This window comes from Ciconia boyciana, chromosome 32, assembly GCF_034638445.1.
Source record: "Ciconia boyciana chromosome 32, ASM3463844v1, whole genome shotgun sequence".
Lineage (NCBI taxonomy): Eukaryota > Metazoa > Chordata > Aves > Ciconiiformes > Ciconiidae > Ciconia > Ciconia boyciana.
Window position 1 is genome coordinate 256,215 of NC_132965.1, and position 20,917 is coordinate 277,131.

Sequence of the window (20,917 nt, forward strand, 5' to 3'; positions counted from 1 at the left end):
GGGACGCCTGGGTCCCCTCTAGGAGCCCCCCCAAAAAAAGGGGGGGAGGGGGGGGCCCGGCCGCCCGGGTTCCCTGGGAGGGGACGGGGACGGGGCGGGGGGCGGCCGGGACGCCCGGGACCCCCGGCCGTGGGGCAGAAGAAAGGGGGCCGGAGGCCTGGGTCCCCCCGGGGCCGCTATGGGGCTGTGGCTGCTCTGGCTGTGGGTCCCGCTGGGCTTCGCTGAGGAGGGTGAGTGACCGGACCCTCGGGGGGGGACGGGATGGGGGCCCACGCCTGCGTCCCCCGGGGTGGGGTCCCAAAGGCCTGGGGGTCCTCTGGGTGTGGGGATGGGGTCCCGGATGCCTGGGTCCCCTCGGGATGGGGGTCCCGGACACCTGGGTCTCCTTGGGGTGGGGGTCCCAGATTCCTCAGTCCCCCCAGGGTGGGGGTCCCAAACACCTGGGTCCCCTTGGGGTGGGGGTCCCAGATTCCTGGGTCCCCCCGGGATGTGGGTCCTGGATGCCTGGGTCTCCTTGGGGTGGGGGTCCCAAACGCCTGGGTCCCCTGGGTGTGGGGATGGGGTCCCAGATTCCTCAGTCCCCCCAGGGTGGGGGTCCCAAACACCGGGGTCCCCTTGGGGTGGGGGTCCCAGATTCCTCAGTCCCCTTGGGGTGGGGGTCCCAAACACCGGGGTCCCCTGGGTGTGGGGATGGGGGTCCCGGACGCCTGGGGTGGGGGTCCCAGATTCTTGGGTCCCCTTGGGCTGGGGGTCCCGGACGCCTGGGGCCCCTCGGGATGGGGAGGGGGTCTAAGACCCCCCTCCCCCCCCAGAGACGCTGCTGAACACGCGGCTGGAGACCACCGACCTCAAGTGGACGGTGTACTCGCCGGGGGAGGGGCAGGTGAGGGGACACGGGGGACACAGGGGGCAGGGACAGGGGACCGGGGATCCCCGCTGCCACCCACCTCCCGTCCCCTCCCCGGCCCCTTTGCCCGCGTCCCCCCATCCCCGGGTCCCCCACTCTCGTGTGCCGTGTCCCCTGCGTGTCACGTGTCCCCTGCGTGTCACGTGTCCCCCTCCGTGTCCCCCTCCGTGTCCCCCTCCGTGTCCCCCCTGTGTCCCCTCCGTGTCCCCGTCCATGTCCCCTCCGTGTCCCCCTGTGTCCCCTCCATGTCCCCCTCCGTGTCCCTCTCTGTGTCCCCCTGGATCCCCTCCGTGTCCCCCATCTGTGTCCCCCTCCGTGTCCCCTCTCAGTGTCCCCCTCTGTGTCCCCCTCCATGTCCCCTCTGTGTCCCCTCCGTGTCCCCCTCCGTGTCCCCCTGGATCCCCTCCGTGTCCCCCCTGTGTCCCCCTCCGTGTCCCCCTGTGTCCCCTCTGTGTCCCCCTCCATGTCCCCCTCCGTGTCCCCCTCCGTGTCCCCCTCAGTGTCCCCCTCTGTGTCCCCCTCCGTGTCCCCCTCTGTGTCCCCCTGGATCCCCTCCGTGTCCCCCCTCCGTGTCCCCTCCGTGTCCCCCTCAGTGTCCCCCTCTGTGTCCCCCTCCGTGTCCCCTCCGTGTCCCCCTGGATCCCCTCCGTGTCCCCCTCCATGTCCCTCCGTTTCTCCCCACCCCCTGTCCTCCCGTGCCCCCCAGTGTCCCCCGCCCCTGTGTCCCCCATCCCTCATGTCCCCATGTCCCCCTGTGTCCCCCATCTCCCCATGTTCCTCCCTCCCTAACGTCCCCCATGTCCCCCACCCCTGTCCCCATGTCCCCCCATCCTCATGTCCCCTCGTGTCCCCATCTCCCCACATCCCCCATCCCTAACATCCCCCATCCCCATATCCCCCCCACGTCCCCCGTGTCCCCCCATCCCCCTGTCCCCCATCCCTGACGTCTCCCTGTGTGTCCCCCGTCCCCCTGTCCCCACGTCCCCCTGTGTCCCCCACCCCTGACATCTCCCCGTGTCCCCCGGTGTCCCCCATCCCTAACATCCCCCACCCCGACGTCCCCCGTGTCCCCTGGTGTCCCCCTCCCGTGTCCCCCACATCCCCCACCCCCATGTCCCCCCATCCCCACGCCCCGTGTCCCCCCACCCTGACGTCCCCCGTGTCCCCTGGTGTCCCCCACATCCCCCACCCCCATGTCCCCCCATCCCTGACGTCCCCCGTGTCTCCCCGTGTCCCCCATGTCCCCCATCCCCACACCCCCGTGTCCCCCACCCCTGACGTCCCCCGTGTCCCCTGGTGTCCCCCTCCCCGTGTCCCCCACATCCCCCACCCCCATGTCCCCCATCCCTGACGTCCCCCGTGTCTCCCCGTGTCCCCCCATGTCCCCCATCCCCACACCCCCCGTGTCCCCCACCCCTGACGTCCCCTGTGTCCCCTGGTGTCCCCCTCCCCGTGTCCCCCACATCCCCCACCCCCATGTCCCCCCATCCCTGATGTCCCCCGTGTCTCCCCGTGTCCCCCATGTCCCCCATCCCCACGCCCCCGTGTCCCCCACCCCTGACATCCCCCGTGTCCCCTGGTGTCCCCCTCCCCGTGTCCCCCACATCCCCCACCCCCATGTCCCCTCATCCCTGACGTCCCCCCATGTCCCCCCGTGTCCCCCCATGTCCCCCATCCCCACACCCCCCGTGTCCCCCACCCCTGACGTCCCCCGTGTCCCCTGGTGTCCCCCTCCCCGTGTCCCCCACATCCCCCACCCCCATGTCCCCCATCCCCCACCTCCCCCGTGTCCCCCCGTGTCCCCCGGTGTCCCCCTCCCCACGCCCCCGTGTCCCCCACCCCTGACGTCCCCCGTGTCCCCTGGTGTCCCCCTCCCCGTGTCCCCCACATCCCCCATCCCCATGTCCCCCATCCCCCCACCTCCCCTTGTCCCCCGGTGTCCCCGGTGTCCCCCTCCCCACGCCCCCGTGTCCCCCACCCCGACGTCCCCCGGTGTCCCCGCAGTGGGAGGAGCTGAGCGGCCTGGACGAGGAGCGGCAGGCCTCGGTGCGCACCTTCGAGGTGTGCTCGGGGCTGGGGCGCCCCCGCCCCCCCCAGAACAGCTGGCTGCGCTCCGCCTGGGTGCCGCGGCGCGGGGCCACCCACGTCTACGCCGAGCTGCGCTTCACCCTGCTGGCCTGCGACAGCCTGCCCCGGCCCCGCCACGCCCGCCGCCGCCGGGCCGCCGGGCACGGCCCCGGCCACCGCGACGCTCCTGGCGACCGCCCCGGCGACCGCGATGCCCTTAGCAACGGCCCCGGCCACCGCGACGCTCCTGGCGACCGCCCCGGCGACCGCGATGCCCTTAGCAACGGCCCCGGCCACCGCGATGCTCTTGGCAACGGCCCCGGCCACCGTGATGCCCTTAGCAACGGCCTTGGCAACAGCCCCGGCAACCGAGAAGCCCTTAGCAACGGCCCCGGCGACCGCGATGCTCTTGGCAACGGCCCCGGCCACCGTGATGCCCTTAGCAACGGCCTTGGCAACAGCCCCGGCAACCGAGAAGCCCTTAGCAACGGCCCCGGCGACCGTGATGCTCCTGGCGACCGCCCCGGCAACGGCCCCGGCAACCACGATGCCCTTAGCAACGGCCTTGGCAACCGCCCCGGCAACCCCGACGCTCTGGGTGATGGTCCTGGCAACGGCCACGGCAACCACGGTGCCCTTAGCGACCGGCCTGGCAACCACGATGCTCCCAACAACCGTCTCGGCAACCGCCCTGGCAACCATGGTTCTCCTAGCAACAACCTCAGCAACGGCCCTGGCAACCACGTTACCCTTAGCAACGGCCATGGCAACCATGATGCTCTTAGCGACGGCCACGACAGTGGCCCTGGCAACCACGTTACCCTTAGCAACAGCCCTGGCAACCACGAGTCTCTTAGCAACAACCCCGGCAACGGCCCTAGCAACCACGATGCCCTTAGCAACGGGCCCGGCAACCATCATGCCCTTAGCGACGGCCCTGGCAACGGCCCTAGCAACCACGATGCCCTTAGCAACAACCCCGGCAACGGCCCCAGCAACCACGATGCCCTTAGCGACGGCCCCGCCAAGGGCGCGGCCGCCCCCCGCCCCCGCCGCAGCGCCGCCCCGCCCCTCCCCCGCCCCTGCAAAGAAACCTTCAACGTCTTTTACCACGAGGCGGACGCCGACACCGCGACGGCGCTGACGCCGCCCTGGATGGAGAACCCCTACGTCAAGGTGGACACGGTGGCGGCCGAACACCTCTCGCGCCGGACGGCGACCGCCGCCGGCACCCGCCCGGCGGGCCGGATCAACCGTAAAACGCTGCGGCTGGGGCCCCTGAGCCGCGCCGGTTTTTATTTGGCGTTCCAGGACCTGGGGGCCTGCATGGCGCTGCTCTCCGTCCGGCTGTACTTCCAGCGCTGTCCCGAGGTGACGGCGCGCCTGGCGCGGTTTCCCGCCACCGTCCCGCGGGAGCTGGTGGCGGCGGTGACCGGGCGGTGCCTGGAGGGGGCCGTGCCCGTGGGCGCCGGGGCGCCCGTCATGTACTGCCGGGAAGACGGGCGGTGGGCCGAGCCCCCCGCCCAGGGCTGCGCCTGCGGCCCCGGGAGGGAGCCCGACGGGGGGCTGGGGTGTCGCGGTGAGCGGCGGCGCCGTGGGGCTGGGGGTGCCGTGGGGCAGGGGGTGGGGGTGGAATGGGGTGCCGTGGGGCAGGGGGTGAGAGGGAAATGGGGGTGCCGTGGGGCAGGGGGTGGGGGTGGAATGGGTGCCGTGGGGCAGGGGTGAAATGGGTGCCGTGGGGTGCCATGGGGCAGGGGTGGGGGAAATGGGGGTGCCGTGGGGCAGGGGTGGGGAAATGGGGGTGCCGTGGGGCAGGGGGTGGGGGTGGAATGGGGGTGCCGTGGGGCAGGGGGTGGGGTACAATGGGGTGCCGTGGGGGTGCTGTGGGGCAGGGGGTGGGGAAATGGGGTGCCGTGGGGCAGGGGTGGGGGTAGAATGGGGCAGGGGGGTGGTAGAATGGGGGTGCCATGGGGCAGGGGTGGGAAATGGGGTGCCGTGGGGCAGGGGGTGGGGTGGAATGGGGTGCCATGGGGCAGGGGTGGGGTACAATGGGGGTGCCGTGGGGGTGCTGTGGGGCAGGGTGGGGAAATGGGGGTGCCGTGGGGCAGGGGTGGGGGTGGAGATGGGGGTGCCGTGGGGGTGCAATGGGGCAGGGGTGAGGGTAGAATGGGGGTGCCATGGGGCGCCATGGGGCAGGGGGTGGGGAAATGGGGTGCCATGGGGCAGGGGTGGGGTGGAATGGGGGTGCCACGGGGCAGGGGTGGGGGAATGGGGTGCAGTGGGGGTGCAATGGGGCAGGGTTGGGGGAGCTATGGAGTACGATGGGGATGGGGGGCCATGGGGGCAGTGGGGCAGGGATGGGGGGGCCGTGGGGGGCAGGGCGCGGGGGTCGCCAGCTCAGCGGCGGCGGGGGGGCACCCGGACGCCCTCCCTGTGACCCTCCCCCTCCCTGCAGCCTGCGCCCCCGAAAGCTTCAAGGCAGAGGCGGGGGGGGGGCGGTGCGAGCCCTGCCCCCCCTTCAGCCAGGCCCCGGCCCCCGGTGCCACCGCCTCCCCCTGCCGCCCCGGCTTCTACCGGGCACCCGGCGAGGGACCCGCGCACCGCTGCTCCGGTCAGCACCCATGGGTGCTGGGGGGTGCTGGGGGCCACGGGTGGGGGCGGATGGGTGCCCCGATGCCCGGGTCTGTGGGTTGGGGGGCAATGGGGTGCCCCGATGCCGGGTCCGTGGGTGGGGGGCAATGGGGTGCCCCGATGCCTGGTCCGTGGGTGGGGGGCAATGGGGTGCCCCGATGCCTGGGTCCAGGGGGTTGGGGGGCAATGGGGTGCCCCGATGCCCGGGTCTGTGGGTGGGGGGCAATGGGGTGCCCCGATGCCTGGTCTGTGGGTGGGGGGCAATGGGGTGCCCGATGCCTGGGTCCAGGGGTTGGGGGCAATGGGGTGCCCCGATGCCCGGGTCTGTGGGTGGGGGCAATGGGGTGCCCCGATGCCGGGTCCGTGGGTGGGGGGCAATGGGGTGCCCCGATGCCTGGGTCCAGGGGTTGGGGGGCAATGGGGTGCCCGATGCCTGGGTCTGTGGGTGGGGGCAATGGGGTGCCCCGATGCCGGGTCCGTGGGTGGGGGCAATGGGGTGCCCCGATGCCGGGTCTGTGGGTTGGGGGCAATGGGGTGCCCGATGCTGGGTCCGTGGGTGGGGGCAATGGGGTGCCCCGATGCCTGGGTCCACGGGGTTGGGGGCAATGGGGTGCCCCGATGCCCGGGTCTGTGGGTGGGGGGCAATGGGGTGCCCCGATGCCTGGTCCGTGGGTGGGGGGCAATGGGGTGCCCCGATGCCTGGGTCCAGGGGTTGGAGGGCAATGGGGTGCCCCGATGCCAGGTCCGTGGGTGGGGGGGCAATGGGGTGCCCCTATGCCTGGGTCCATGGTGTTGGGGGGCACAGGGTGCCCGGACACCTGTGTCCATGGGTCTGGGGGGGGGCCCGGCACCCAGCCCCCACTTCCCCAGCCCATGGGTGCTGCCCCCCTCACCCCCTCTTTGCCCCCAGCCCCCCTCGGCCCCCCGCAGCGTGGTGGCTCGGCTGAACGGTTCCGGGGTGCGTTTGGAGTGGAGCACCCCCCGAGATGGGGGGGGTCGCCCCGACCTCACCTACGCCGTGGGGTGCCGGGCCTGCCCCGAGCGGGCCCCCTGCGGCCCCTGCGCCCGTCTCGCCTTCTCCCCCGGCACCGCCGGGCTGCGGGGCCGCGGCGTCACCGTCACCGGCCTCCGGCCCTACGTCACCTACACCTTCACCGTCACCGCCCGCAACGGCGTCTCCCACCTCAGCCCCCACCCGCCCCCCGGGGAGGAGGTCAATGTCACCACCACCAAGGACGGTGAGGGGGGGACGGGACACGGGCCCCCAGACCTGCCCTGGGACCCCCAGACCTGCCCTGGGACCCCCCAAACCTGCCCTGGGACCCCCCAAACCTAAGCTGGGACCCCCTAAACCACCCTGGGACCCCATAACCCACCCTGGGACCCCAAACCTGCCCTAGGACCCCCCCAACCTAGCTGGGACCCCTAAACCACCCTGGGACCCCAAATCTACCCTGGGACCCCCAAACCTAAGCTGGGACCCCCAAACCTGCCCTAGGACCCCAAACCTGCCCTGGGACCCCCAAACCTAAGCTGGGACCCCTAAACCACCCTGGGACCCCCAAACCTGCTGTGGGACCCCCAAATCTACCCTGGGACCCCATAACCCAGCCTGGGACCCCCTAAACCACCCTGGGACCCCCAAACCTGCCCTGGGACCCCCAAACCTAAGCTGGGACCCCTAAACCACCCTGGGACCCCCAAATCTACCCTGGGACCCCCCAAACCTAAGCTGGGACCCCTAAACCACCCTGGGACCCCATAAGCCACCCTGGGACCCCTAAACCACCCTGGGACCCCCAAACCTGCCCTGGGACTCCCTAAACCACCCTGGGACCCCGAAACCTGCCCTGGGACCCCCAAATCTACCCTGGGACCCCATAACCCAGCCTGGGGCCCCTAAACCACCCTGGGACCCCCAAACCTGACCTGGGACCCCCCAAACCTAAGCTGGGACCCCATAACCCCCCCTGGGACCCCATAAACCACCCTGGGACCCCAAACCTGCCCTAGGACCCCCCCAACCTAAGCTGGGACCCCTAAACCACCCTGGGACCCCCAAATCTACCCTGGGACCCCCAAACCTAAGCTGGGACCCCTAAACCACCCTGGGACCCCCAAACCTGTCCTAGGACCCCAAACCTGCCCTGGGACCCCCAAACCTAAGCTGGGATCCCCTAAACCACCCTGGGACCCCCAAACCTGACCTGGGACCCCCCAAACCTAAGCTGGGACCCCATAACCCACCCTGGGACCCCTAAACCACCCTGGTACCCCCAACCTGCCCTGGGACCCCCAAACCACCCTGAGACCCCCCGGATCTCCTGGGACCCCTAAACCCACCCTGGGAGCCCCCGGATCCCTCAGGGACCCCTAACCCACTCTGGGCCCCCAAAATCCTGTTCTGGCACCCTCAAACCCACCCTGGGACCCCCCTGGGACCCCAAAGCCTCCCCAGGACCCCCAGGGCCCCCCAGGACCCCCTGTGACCCCCTGACCCCCCGCAGTGCCACTGCCGGTGTATGACGTGGTGCGGATCGGGGGTCCCCACGGGGTGACACTGTCGTGGCCGACCCCCCCCGGCCCCCCCCGGGAGCCACGTCCTCGACTACGAGGTCAAGTACTACGAGAAGGTGAGGGGGAGCCGGGGGGCATCGAGGGTCCCAAGGGACACAGGGGGTCTTGGGGGTATTGGGGGTCCTGGGGGCATTTGGGGTCCTGGGGACTCCTGGGGGCATTTGAGGGGTCCTGGGGGGGTTGAGGGGTCCAGATGGCATTGGGGGTCCCAAGGGACATTGGGGGGCTTGGGGAGCATTTGGGGGTCCTGGGGGGTTGAGGGGTCCAGATGGCATTGGGGGGTCCCAAGGGACATTGGGGGGCTTGGGGAGCATTTGGGGGTCCTGGGGGTTGAGAGGGTCCAGATGGCTTGGGGGGGTCCCAAGGGACACTGGGGGGCTTGGGGATGTTCTTGGGGTCCTGGGGCTACTGGGGGCTCCTGGGTGGGATTTAGGGGTCTTGAGGGCTATTTGGGGGCCCTGGGGCTTGTGTGGGGCTTGTGGGGGTATTTGGGGTTCTTGGGGGTCCTGGAGGGTATTGGGGGCTCCTCGGGCACATTTGGGGGCTACTGGGGGTCCTGAGGGGTCTTGGGGGGGGTCCTGGGTGGCATTGGGGTTCCCAAGAGACATCGGGGGGCCTAGGGGGCTTTCGGGGGGTCGGGGGATATTTAGGGGTGCTGGGGGCTCTTGGGGGTCTTGGAGGGGTCCCAAGGGACGCTGGGCGGTCCCTGGGGACACTGGGGGGGCCTGGGGGTATCGGGGGTCCTGGGTCAAGGGGGCTGACCCCGCAGGTGGGGGGTGAGGGCCCCCCATGTTCCTGAAGGTGCCGGCGCCGCGGGCGGAGCTGGGGGGGCTGCGCCGGGGGGGGCTCTACGGGGTGCGGGTCCGCGCCCGCTCCGAAGCCGGTTACGGGGACTTCGGCCCTGAGACCGCCGTCACCACCCAGGGCGCTGGTGAGCCCCCCAAACTCCCCACCCCCCAAAACCCCCATAACCCTCCCTGGGACCCCCAACCCCCCGGGACCCCCGATTCCCCAGGACACCTCCAAACCCCCCAACTCCCCTGGGACCCCCAAACTTCCTGGGAGCCCCAAACTCCCCCTCAACCCCTCCCAGGACCCCCAAAACCCTTTTGGGACCCCCACACCCCCTGGACCCCCAACTATGGGGCACCCCTGCAGTATGCACCCCCAGGGCCCCCCAACCCTTCTGGGACCCCCTGACCCCCACGATGCCCCCATGACCCATCTGGGACCCCTGGAACCCCCTGGGACCCCCTGACTCCCTGGGACCCCCATAACCCCCTGGGACCCCTGGGAACCCCCACCCCCCATGACCCTTCTGGGACCCCCCCGGGACCCCCTGACCCCCCGGGACCCCCATAACCCACCTGGGACCCTCTGGGACCCCCTGACCCCCTGGGACCCCGTAACCCCCGTGACCCCCCTGGGACCCCCTGACTTCCTGGGACCCCCATAACCCCCTGGGACCCCTGGGAACCCCCACCCCCATGACCCTTCTGGGACCCCCGGGACCCCCTGACCCCCGGGACCCCCATAACCCACCTGGGACCCCTCTGGGACCCCCCTGACCCCTGGGACCCCGTAACCCCCGGGACCCCCTGGGACCCCCTGACTTCCTGGGACCCCCTAACCCCTCTGAGATCACCCCCGGCACCCCCTATCCCCCAATATACCCCCCGGGACCCCCACCCCTCCGGGACCCTTTTCGGACCCTGTGGGACCCCCCCCCCGGGCCCCCCGGACCCCCAACACTGGTGGCTGCCGGCAGAGGGGTCCCGGGGGAGCACGAGGGGCTGGTGGCGGGGCTGCGGCCGTGGGGGCTCCTGGTGCTGGCGCTGCTGGCGGGGACCCTGCTCTGCTTCAGGTGAGGGGGGCCTGGGGGTCCTGGGGGGGAGCTGAAACATCCTGGGGGTCCCCGGGGGCTTGGCAGGGGGTGGGGGTCCTGGGGAGCTCTGGGGTCCCGGGGGGAGCTGAAACATCCTGGGGGTCCCCGGGGGCTTGGCAGGGGGCTGGGGGGGGGCTCCGAGGGGTCCCGGGGCTCGGTGGGTGCTGGGGGTCCCTGGGATCTCCGGGAGGGCCGGGGGGTCCTGGGGCTGGGGGGGGTTGAAGTATCCCGGGGTCTCTGGGGTGCCCCTGAGGGGCTTTGGGGAGTCCAGGGGGTCCTGGGGGCTTGGGAGGGGCCGGGGGGCCCTGGGGCATCTCGGGGGGAGGGCATTATGGGAGGTGCTGGGGGGCCCTGGGGGCCCGGGAGGTCTGGGGATCCTGGGGGGCTCTAGGGGGTCCCTGGGGGAGGGGGGGTGGGGACATCCTGGGGGGTCGTGGGGGGTCCCGGGGGGGGGGCGGGGGGGGTCTCGGGGGCCGCACTCACCCTGCGCGTCCCCGCCCCCAGGCGCCACAGCCACCGGCACAGGGAGGACGCGGATGGGCACGGCCACCGCCCCGCGGGGCACGGTGAGCGCCCCGTCACCCGGTGTCACCCGGTGTCACCCGGTGTCACCCAGGGTCAGCCAGGGTCAGCCAGGGTCACCCCAGTGTCACCCAGGGTCACCTAGGGTCAGCCAGGGTCACCCCAGTGTCACCCCGGTGTCCCCATGGTGACCATCTTGGTGTCCCCACGTCCTACTGGTGCTGGTGGTGGCATCCCCGTGTCCCCATGTCCCCCTGGTGACAGTGACGTTGGTGATGGCACTGTCCCCACACCCCTTAGGTGACAGTGACGGTAATGATGGCACTGTCCCCGTGTCCCCACATCCCCAGGGATGACCTCGGTGTCCCCACGTCCCCATGGTGCTGTTGGTGGCATCCCCCTGTCCCCATGTCCCCACGTCCCCCTGGCGATGGTGACAGTGGTGATGGCACTGTCCCCATGTCCCTGGGGATGGTCTTGGTGTCCCTATGTCCCCATAGTGACCATCTCGGTGTCCCCATGTCCCTTGGGTGATGGTGACAGCGGTGATGGCACTGTCCCCATGTCCTCGGGGCTGGTCTCGGTGTTCCCACGTCCCCATGGTGCCAGCGGTGGCATCCCTGTGTCACCATCCCCTGTAACCGCGGCGAAGGTGGGGCTGGCGTCCTCCGGGGTGGGGGTGACACCGGGTGACACCGGGTGACGGCGGGTGATGGTGGCAGGGGGGAAGCTGTACATCGACCCCCTGACCTACGAGGACCCCGGGGTGGCCCTGAGGGACTTCGCCCAGGAGATCGACGTCGCCTGCGTCAAGATCGAGGAGGTCATCGGGGCAGGTGACATCCCCCGGCCCCACCCAGACCCCCCCACGATGTCCCCAAAAACGTCCCTATGGATGTCCCCAACGATGGCCCTGTCCGCGTTCCTTCGGATGTTCTCAGTGACGTCCCCAATGATGTCCATAGTGATGTCCCCGTCCGTGTCCCCAACGATGTGCCCAATGATGGCCCCGTCCCTGTCCCCAACAATGTCCCTATCCCTGTGCCCAACGATGTCCCCATCGGTGTCTCCATCGACATCCCCAGCAACGTCCCCGTCCTTGTCCCCATCCCTGTCCCAAACGATGTCCCCATCTATGTCCCCATCCACGTCCCCAATGACGTCCCCAATGAAGCCCATGTTGATGTCCCCATCCCTGTCCCCGTTAATGTCCCCAACAATATCCACGTCTCCGTCCCCAACAGTGTCCCAGTCCATGTCTCGATCTACATCCCCAGCGACGTCCCCATCCTTGTCCCCGACCCTGTCCCCAGTGATGTCCCCGATGATGTCCCCATCCCTGTTCCCAGCGATATCCCTACCCACCTCTGTCTCCAGCAATGTCCCCATCCTTGTCCCCATCCCTGTCCCCAGGGATGTCCCCAATGGTGTCCCCATCCCTCTGTGCCCAACAATGTCCCCATCCCTGTCACCATCCCTGTCCCCACTGATGTCCCCACCCCTGTGCCCAATGACGTCCCCCATTCACGTGTCCACCTACGTCCCCATCCGTCTACGTCCCTGACAATGTCCCCATCCCTGTCCCCATCCTTGTCCCCATCCCTGTCCCCATCCTTGTCCTCAATGAAGCCCTCACTGATGTCCCCAACGATGTCCCCATCCCTGTCCCCATCCTTGTCCCCACCCCTGTGCCCAATGGTGTCCCCATCCGTGTGCATCCCCAACGATGTCCCCACCCTTGTCCCCATCCCTGTGCCCACTGATGTCCCCATCAACATCCCCAACGGTGTCCCCAGGGGAGTTCGGGGAGGCGTGGGGGGGCTGTGGGGTGACATGTCCCCCCCATTGTCCCCAGGGGGCTCTGGGGTGACATGTGCCCCCCGTTGTCCCCAGGGGAGTTTGGCGAGGTGGGGGGGGGCTCTGGGGTGACATGTGCCCCCCTGTTGTCCCCAGGGGGGGCTCTGGGGTGACATGTCCCCCCCATTGTCCCCAGGGGGGGCTCTGGGGTGACATGTGCCCCCTCATTGTCCCCAGGGGGGGCTCTGGGGTGACGTGTCCCCCATATTGTCCCCAGGGGGGGCTCCGGGGGGACATGTCCCCCCCATTGTCCCCAGGGAGTTTGGTGAGGTGGGGGTGGCTCTGGGGTGACATGTGCCCCCATTGTCCCCGGGGGGCTCTGGGGTGACATGTCCCCCCATTGTCCCCAGGGGGCTCTGGGGTGACATGTCCCCCATATTGTCCCCAGGGGGGGCTCTGGGGTGACATGTCCCCCCCATTGTCCCCAGGGGGGGCTGTGGGGTGACATGTGCCCCCCCGTTGTCCCCAGGGGGGGCTCTGGGGTGATATGTCCCCCATATTGTCCCTGGGGGGGGCTCTGGGCTGACATGTCCCCCCGTTGTCCCCAGGGGGCTCTGGGGTGACATGTCCCCCATATTGTCCCCAGGGGGGGCTCTGGGCTGACATGTGCCCCCCCCGTTGTCCCCAGGGGGGGCTCTGGGCTGACATGTGCCCCCCCCGTTGTCCCCAGGGGGGGCTCTGGGCTGACATGTGCCCCCCCATTGTCCCCAGGGGGGGCTCTGGGGTGACATGTCCCCCCCGTTGTCCCCAGGGGAGTTCGGCGAGGTGTGCCGGGGCCGGCTGGCGCTGCCGGGGCGCCCCGAGTCGCCGGTGGCGGTGAAGACGCTGAAGGGGGGCGCGGGGGAGCGGCAGCGCCGGGATTTCCTGGGGGAGGCCGCCCGCATGGGGCAGTTCGCCCACCCCAACGTGGTGCGGCTGCGGGGGGTGGTGACGGCCAGCGCCCCCGCCATGATCCTCACCGAGTTCATGGAGAACGGCGCCCTCGACGCCTTCCTGCGGGTACGGGGACGGCGGGGACGTGGGGACGTCAGGGGACGTGGGGACATCGGGGATGTGGGGACATTGGGGGACGTGGGGACATTGGGGGACATGGGGACATCGGGGGATGTGGGGACATTCGGGGGATGAGGGGACGTGGGGACGTGGGGACGCCATGATCCTCACCGAGTTCATGGAGAGCGGCGCCCTCGACGCCTTCCTGCGGGTACGGGGACGGCGGGGGACGTGGGGACGTCGGGGACGTGGGGACATCAGGGGATGTGGGGACATTGGGGATGTGGGGACATTGGGGGATGAGGGACGTGGGGACGTGGGGACGCCATGATCCTCACCGAGTTCATGGAGAACGGCGCCCTCGACGCCTTCCTGCGGGTACGGGACGGCGGGGGACGTGGGGACATCGGGGGACGTGGGGACATCAGGGGACGTGGGGACATCGGGGATGAGGGGACGTGGGGACATCAAGGGATGTGGGGACATCGGAGGGATGAAGGGACATGGGGACATGAAGGAATGCGGGGACATCAGGGGGATGAAGGGACGTGGGGACATCAAGGGGTGTGGGGACATCGGGGGACGTGGGATATGGGGACACATGGGACACGAGGGACATGGGGGGACGTTTGGGATGGGGGGACACGGGTGACACGTGGGGTATGGGGGACACACGGTGACACTGCACACACAGAGGACACCAGTGACACAGTCACACCCCCCACCGTGTCCCCCCATCGGTGACTCTGTCCCCGTGTCCCCCCCCCGCCTCCTCGGTGTCCCCCCAGGGCCGGGTGGGGACGCTGGGGACGCTGCAGCTGGTGGCCATGCTGCGGGGCATCGCGGCCGGGATGCGGTACCTGGCCGAGACCGGCTTTGTCCACCGCGACCTGGCCGCCCGCAACATCCTGGTGGACGCCCAGCTGGTCTGCAAGGTCTCCGACTTCGGGCTCTCCCGCGCCCTGGAGGAGGAGAGCTCGGCCGACCCCACCTACACCAGCTCCCTGGTGAGGCCGCCCCCGCGGGGCTGCGTGGGTCCTCAGTGGGGGTGGGGTCCTGCCAGGGTTGGGGTACCTCTGGGGTTGGGGTGTCTCCAGGGTTGGGGTCCCTCAAAGGTTGGGGTCTCTCCAGGGTTGTGGTCCCTCAAGGGTTGGGGTCCCTCAAGGGTTGGGGTCTCTCAAAGGTTGGGGTCTCTCCAGAGTTGGGGTCTCTCCAGAGTTGGGGTCCCTCAAGGGTTGGGGTCTCTCAAAGGTTGGGGTCTCTCCAGGGTTGGGGTCTCTCCAGGGTTGTGGTCCCTCAAGGGTTGGGGTCTCTCAAAGGTTGGGGTCTCTCCAGAGTTGGGGTCTCTCCAGGGTTGTGGTCCCTCAAGGGTTGGGGTCCCTCAAGGGTTGGGGTCTCTCAAAGGTTGGGGTCTCTCCAGAGTTGGGGTCTCTCCAGAGTTGGGGTCCCTCAAGGGTTGGGGTCCCTCAAGGGTTGGGGTCTCTCCAGAGTTGGGGTCTCTCCAGGGTTGTGGTCCCTCAAGGGTTGGGGTCTCTCCAGAGTTGGGGTCTCTCCAGAGTTGGGGTCTCTCAAAGGTTGGGGTCTCTCCAGAGTTGGGGTCTCTCCAGAGTTGGGGTGTCTCCAGGGTTGGGGTCTCTCAAAGGTTGGGGTCTCTCCAGAGTTGGGGTCTCTCCAGGGCTGTGGTCCCTCAAGGGTTGGGGTCCCTCAAGGGTTGGGGTCTCTCAAAGGTTGGGTTCCCTCAAAGGTTGGGGTCTCTCTCCAGAGCTGGGGTCTCTCCAGAGCTGGGGTCCCTCAAGGGTTGGGGTCCCTCAAGGGTTGGGGTCTCTCCAGAGTTGGGGTCTCTCCAGGGTTGTGGTCCCTCAAGGGTTGGGGTCCCCCAAGGGTTGGGGTCTCTCCAGAGTTGGGGTCTCTCCAGGGTTGTGGTCCCTCAAGGGTTGGGGTCTCTCAAAGGTTGGGGTCTCTCTCCAGAGTTGGGGTCTCTCCAGAGTTGGGGTCCCTCAAGGGTTGGGGTCCCTCAAGGGTTGGGGTCTCTCCAGAGTTGGGGTGTCTCCAGGGTTGGGGTCTCTCAAAGGTTGGGGTCTCTCCAGAGTTGGGGTCTCTCCAGGGTTGTGGTGCCTCAAGGGTTGGGGTCCCTCAAGGGTTGGGGTCTCTCAAAGGTTGGGGTCCCTCAAAGGTTGGGGTCTCTCAAAGGTTGGGGTCTCTCCAGGGTTGTGGTCCCTCAAGGGTTGGGGTCCCTCAAGGGTTGGGGTCTCTCAAAGGTTGGGGTGTCTCCAGAGTTGGGGTCTCTCCAGGGTTGTGGTCCCTCAAGGGTTGGGGTCTCTCAAAGGTTGGGGTCTCTCCAGAGTTGGGGTCTCTCCAGGGCTGTGGTCCCTCAAGGTTTGGGGTCCCTCAAGGGTTGGGGTCTCTCAAAGGTTGGGTTCCCTCAAAGGTTGGGGTCTCTCCAGAGCTGGGGTCTCTCCAGAGTTGGGGTCCCTCAAGGGTTGGGGTCCCTCAAAGGTTGGGGTCTCTCCAGAGTTGGGGTCTCTCAAGGGTTGGGGTCTCTCAAAGGTTGGGTTCCCTCAAAGGTTGGGGTCTCTCTCCAGAGCTGGGGTCTCTCCAGAGCTGGGGTCCCTCAAGGGTTGGGGTCCCTCAAGGGTTGGGGTCTCTCCAGAGTTGGGGTCTCTCCAGAGTTGTGGTCCCTCAAGGGTTGGGTTCCCTCAAGGGTTGGGGTCTCTCCAGAGTTGGGGTCTCTCCAGGGATGTGGTCCCTCAAGGGCTGGGGTCCCTCAAGGGTGGGGGTCTCTCCAGAGTTGGGGTCTCTCCAGGGCTGTGGTCCCTCAAGGTTTGGGGTCCCTCAAGGGTTGGGGTCTCTCAAAGGTTGGGTTCCCTCAAAGGTTGGGGTCTCTCCAGAGCTGGGGTCTCTCCAGAGTTGGGGTCCCTCAAGGGTTGGGGTCCCTCAAAGGTTGGGGTCTCTCCAGAGTTGGGGTCTCTCAAGGGTTGGGGTCTCTCAAAGGTTGGGTTCCCTCAAAGGTTGGGGTCTCTCTCCAGAGCTGGGGTCTCTCCAGAGCTGGGGTCCCTCAAGGGTTGGGGTCCCTCAAGGGTTGGGGTCTCTCCAGAGCTGGCGTCTCTCCAGCGTTGTGGTCCCTCAAGGGTTGGGGTCTCTCAAAGGTTGGGGTCTCTCCAGAGTTGGGGTCTCTCCAGAGTTGGGGTCTCTCCAAGGTTGGGGTCTCTCAAGAGTTGGGGTCCCACCAGGGTTGGGGTTCACCTGGATGCCTGGGTCCCACCAGGGTTGGGGTCCCACCAGGGTTGGGGTCCCACCAGGGCTGGGGTCCCACCAAGGTGGGGGTCTCTCCAGGGTTGTGGTCCCTCAAGGGTTGGGGTCCCTCAAGGGTTGGGGTCTCTCAAAGGTTGGGGTGTCTCCAGAGTTGGGGTCTCTCCAGGGTTGTGGTCCCTCAAGGGTTGGGGTCTCTCAAAGGTTGGGGTCTCTCCAGAGTTGGGGTCTCTCCAGGGCTGTGGTCCCTCAAGGTTTGGGGTCCCTCAAGGGTTGGGGTCTCTCAAAGGTTGGGTTCCCTCAAAGGTTGGGGTCTCTCCAGAGCTGGGGTCTCTCCAGAGTTGGGGTCCCTCAAGGGTTGGGGTCCCTCAAAGGTTGGGGTCTCTCCAGAGTTGGGGTCTCTCAAGGGTTGGGGTCTCTCAAAGGTTGGGTTCCCTCAAAGGTTGGGGTCTCTCTCCAGAGCTGGGGTCTCTCCAGAGCTGGGGTCCCTCAAGGGTTGGGGTCCCTCAAGGGTTGGGGTCTCTCCAGAGTTGGGGTCTCTCCAGAGTTGTGGTCCCTCAAGGGTTGGGTTCCCTCAAGGGTTGGGGTCTCTCCAGAGTTGGGGTCTCTCCAGGGTTGTGGTCCCTCAAGGGTTGGGGTCTCTCAAAGGTTGGGGTCTCTCCAGGGTTGGGATCCCTCAAGGGTTGGGGTCCCTCAAGGGTTGGGGTCTCTCAAAGGTTGGGGTCTCTCCAGAGTTGGGGTCTCTCCAGGGTTGTGGTCCCTCAAGGTTTGGGGTCCCTCAAGGGTTGGGGTCTCTCGAAGTTTGGGTTCCCTCAAAGGTTGGGGTCTCTCCAGAGCTGGGGTCTCTCCAGAGTTGGGGTCCCTCAAGGGTTGGGGTCCCTCAAAGGTTGGGGTCTCTCCAGAGTTGGGGTCTCTCAAGGGTTGGGGTCTCTCAAAGGTTGGGTTCCCTCAAAGGTTGGGGTCTCTCTCCAGAGCTGGGGTCTCTCCAGAGCTGGGGTCCCTCAAGGGTTGGGGTCCCTCAAGGGTTGGGGTCTCTCCAGAGTTGGGGTCTCTCCAGGGTTGTGGTCCCTCAAGGGTTGGGGTCTCTCCAGAGTTGGGGTCTCTCCAGAGTTGGGGTCCCTCAAGGGTTGGGGTCCCTCAAGGGTTGGGGTCTCTCCAGAGTTGGGGTCTCTCCAGGGTTGTGGTCCCTCAAGGGTTGGGGTCTCTCAAAGGTTGGGGTCTCTCCAGAGTTGGGGTCTCTCCAGAGTTGGGGTCTCTCCAAGGTTGGGGTCTCTCCAGAGTTGGGGTCTCTCCAGGGTTGTGGTGCCTCAAGGGTTGGGGTCCCTCAAGGGTTGGGGTCTCTCAAAGGTTGGGGTCCCTCAAAGGTTGGGGTCTCTCAAAGGTTGGGGTCTCTCCAGGGTTGTGGTCCCTCAAGGGTTGGGGTCCCTCAAGGGTTGGGGTCTCTCAAAGGTTGGGGTCTCTCCAGAGTTGGGGTCTCTCCAGGGTTGTGGTCCCTCAAGGTTTGGGGTCCCTCAAGGGTTGGGGTCTCTCAAAGTTTGGGTTCCCTCAAAGGTTGGGGTCTCTCCAGAGTTGGGGTCTCTCCAGAGTTGGGGTCCCTCAAGGGTTGGGGTCTCTCAAAGGTTGGGGTCCCACCAGGGCTGGGGTCCCACCAGGGTTGGGGTCTCCAGGGTTGGGGTCTCTCAAGAGTTGGGGTCTCCAGGGTTGGGGTCCCCCAGATGCCTGGGTCCCACCAGGGTTGGGGTCCCACCAGGGTTGGGGTCTCTCAAGGGTTGGGGTCTCCAGGGTTGGGGTTCTCCAGATGCCTGGGTCTCAATAGGGTTGGGGTCTCTCAAGAGTTGGGGTCCCACCAGGGTTGGGGTTCACCTGGATGCCTGGGTCCCACCAGGGCTGGGGTCCCACCAGGGCTGGGGTCTGTCAAGGGTCGGGGTCCCTCGAGGATTTGGGGTCCCCCAGCTGCCTGGGTCCCTCAGGGGGTGGGTTCCCCTGGGGGGTTGGGGATCCCCCGGCCGCCGGGGTGTCGTGTGTGTGTCCCCCCCCCCCCCACGACCACCTCCTCCTCCTCCTCCTCCTCAGGGGGGGAAGATCCCGATCCGGTGGACGGCGCCGGAGGCCATCGCCTTCCGCAAGTTCACCTCGGCCAGCGACGCCTGGAGCTACGGCATCGTCATGTGGGAGGTGATGTCCTTCGGCGAGCGGCCCTACTGGGACATGTCCAACCAGGACGTGAGTCGCCCCGGACGCCTGCGTCCCCTCGGGGCGGGGGGGACACACACGGACCCCTGGGTGTCCCCACCGCGGGTGCCCTGAGCACGTGCGTGTCCCCCGCCCCCCCCAGGTGATCAACGCCATCGAGCAGGATTACCGCCTGCCGCCGCCGCCCCGCTGCCCCACGGCGTTGCACCGCCTGATGCTGGACTGCTGGCAGCGCGACCGCAACGCCCGGCCACGCTTCCCCGACATCGTCAGCGCCCTCGACCGCCTCATCCGCCACCCCGCCACCCTCCGCGTCACCGCCCCCGACGCCCACCGGTACGCCTGGGTCGCTGGTGGGGGGGGGAGGGGGGGTGGTCCCGGATGCCTGGGTCTGTGGGCGGGGGTCCCGGATGCATGGGTCGCCTTGGGGTGGGGGGTTATGGGGTGCTGTGGGGCTGACCCGGACACCTGGGTCCTTGGGGGGGTCCCAGATCTCTGGGTTCTTGGGTGGGGGTCCCGGATGCGGGTGGGGGTCCTGGATGCATGGGTCTGTGGGCGGGGTCCCGGATGCATGGGTCGCCTTGGGGTGGGGGGTTATGGGGTGCTGTGGGGCTGACCCGGACACCTGGGTCCTTGGGGGGGTCCCAGATCTCTGGGTTCTTGGGTGGGGGTCCCAGATGCATGGGTCGCCTTGGGGTGGGGGTTATGGGGTGCTGTGGGGCTGACTCAGACACCTGGGTCCTTAGGGGGGGTCACAGATCTCTGGGTCCCTGGGTGGGGGGTCCTGGATGCCTGGGTCTGTGGGCGGGGGTCCCAGATGCATGGGTCGCCTTGGGGTGGGGGTTATGGGGTGCTGTGGGGCTGACCCGGACACCTGGGTCCTTGGGTGGGGGGGTCCCAGACCTCTGGGTTCTTGGTGGGGGAGGTCCCAGGTCTCTGGGTCTGTGGGTGGGGGTCCTGGATGCAGGTGGGGGTCCCGGATGCATGGGTTGCCTTGGGGTGGGGGTTATGGGGTGCTGTGGGGCTGATCCGGACACCTGGGTCCTTGGGTGGGGGGTCCCGGATCTCTGGGTTCTTGGGTGGGGGTCCCGGATGCGGGTGGGGTCCCAGATGCATGGGTTGCCTTGGGGTGGGGGTTATGGGGTGCTGTGGGGCTGACCCGGACACCTGGGTCCTTGGGTGGGGGTCCCAGATCTCTGGGTTCTTGGGTGGGGTCCCGGATGCATGGGTCGCCTTGGGGTGGGGGTTATGGGGTGCTGTGGGGCTGATCCGGACACCTGGGTCCTTGGGGGGGTCCCAGATCTCTGGGTTCTTGGGTGGGGGTCCCGGATGCGGGTGGGGTCCTGGATGCATGGGTCTGTGGGCGGGGGTCCCGGATGCATGGGTCGCCTTGGGGTGGGGGTTATGGGGTGCTGTGGGGCTGACCCGGACACCTGGGTCCTTGGGGGGTCCCAGATCTCTGGGTTCTTGGGTGGGGGTCCCAGATGCATGGGTCGCCTTGGGGTGGGGGTTATGGGGTGCTGTGGGGCTGACTCAGACACCTGGGTCCTTGGGGGGGGTCACAGATCTCTGGGTCCCTGGGTGGGGGGTCCTGGATGCCTGGGTCTGTGGGCGGGGTCCCAGATGCATGGGTCGCCTTGGGGTGGGGGTTATGGGGTGCTGTGGGGCTGACCCGGACACCTGGGTCCTTGGGTGGGGGTCCCAGACCTCTGGGTTCTTGGGTGGGGAGGTCCCAGGTCTCTGGGTCTGTGGGTGGGGGTCCTGGATGCAGGTGGGGGTCCCGGATGCATGGGTTGCCTTGGGGTGGGGGTTATGGGGTGCTGTGGGGCTGATCCGGACACCTGGGTCCTTGGGTGGGGGGTCCCGGATCTCTGGGTTCTTGGGTGGGGTCCCGGATGCGGGTGGGGGTCCCAGATGCATGGGTTGCCTTGGGGTGGGGGTTATGGGGTGCTGTGGGGCTGACCCGGACACCTGGGTCCTTGGGTGGGGGGGTCCCAGATCTCTGGGTTCTTGGGTGGGGTCCCGGATGCATGGGT

At 68.4% G+C, this 20,917-nt stretch overlaps 1 protein-coding gene across 1 annotated transcript in view; it reads left to right on the forward strand.

Annotated features, from left to right (window-relative positions):
• EPHB4 (EPH receptor B4) overlaps positions 1-20,917 on the forward strand; it is a 25,084-nt gene continuing 4,167 nt past the window's right edge. The window contains exons 1-15 of the mRNA XM_072848594.1: positions 1-230; positions 813-883; positions 2,912-4,553; positions 5,430-5,599; positions 6,516-6,843; positions 8,113-8,125; positions 8,202-8,238; positions 8,984-9,113; positions 9,953-10,046; positions 10,572-10,633; positions 11,312-11,425; positions 13,198-13,445; positions 14,228-14,446; positions 18,762-18,911; positions 19,024-19,217. Coding sequence (XP_072704695.1) covers positions 179-230; positions 813-883; positions 2,912-4,553; positions 5,430-5,599; positions 6,516-6,843; positions 8,113-8,125; positions 8,202-8,238; positions 8,984-9,113; positions 9,953-10,046; positions 10,572-10,633; positions 11,312-11,425; positions 13,198-13,445; positions 14,228-14,446; positions 18,762-18,911; positions 19,024-19,217 — 3,524 coding nt within the window. The 5' untranslated portion in view covers positions 1-178. The remainder of the gene's footprint in view (positions 231-812; positions 884-2,911; positions 4,554-5,429; positions 5,600-6,515; positions 6,844-8,112; positions 8,126-8,201; positions 8,239-8,983; positions 9,114-9,952; positions 10,047-10,571; positions 10,634-11,311; positions 11,426-13,197; positions 13,446-14,227; positions 14,447-18,761; positions 18,912-19,023; positions 19,218-20,917) is intronic.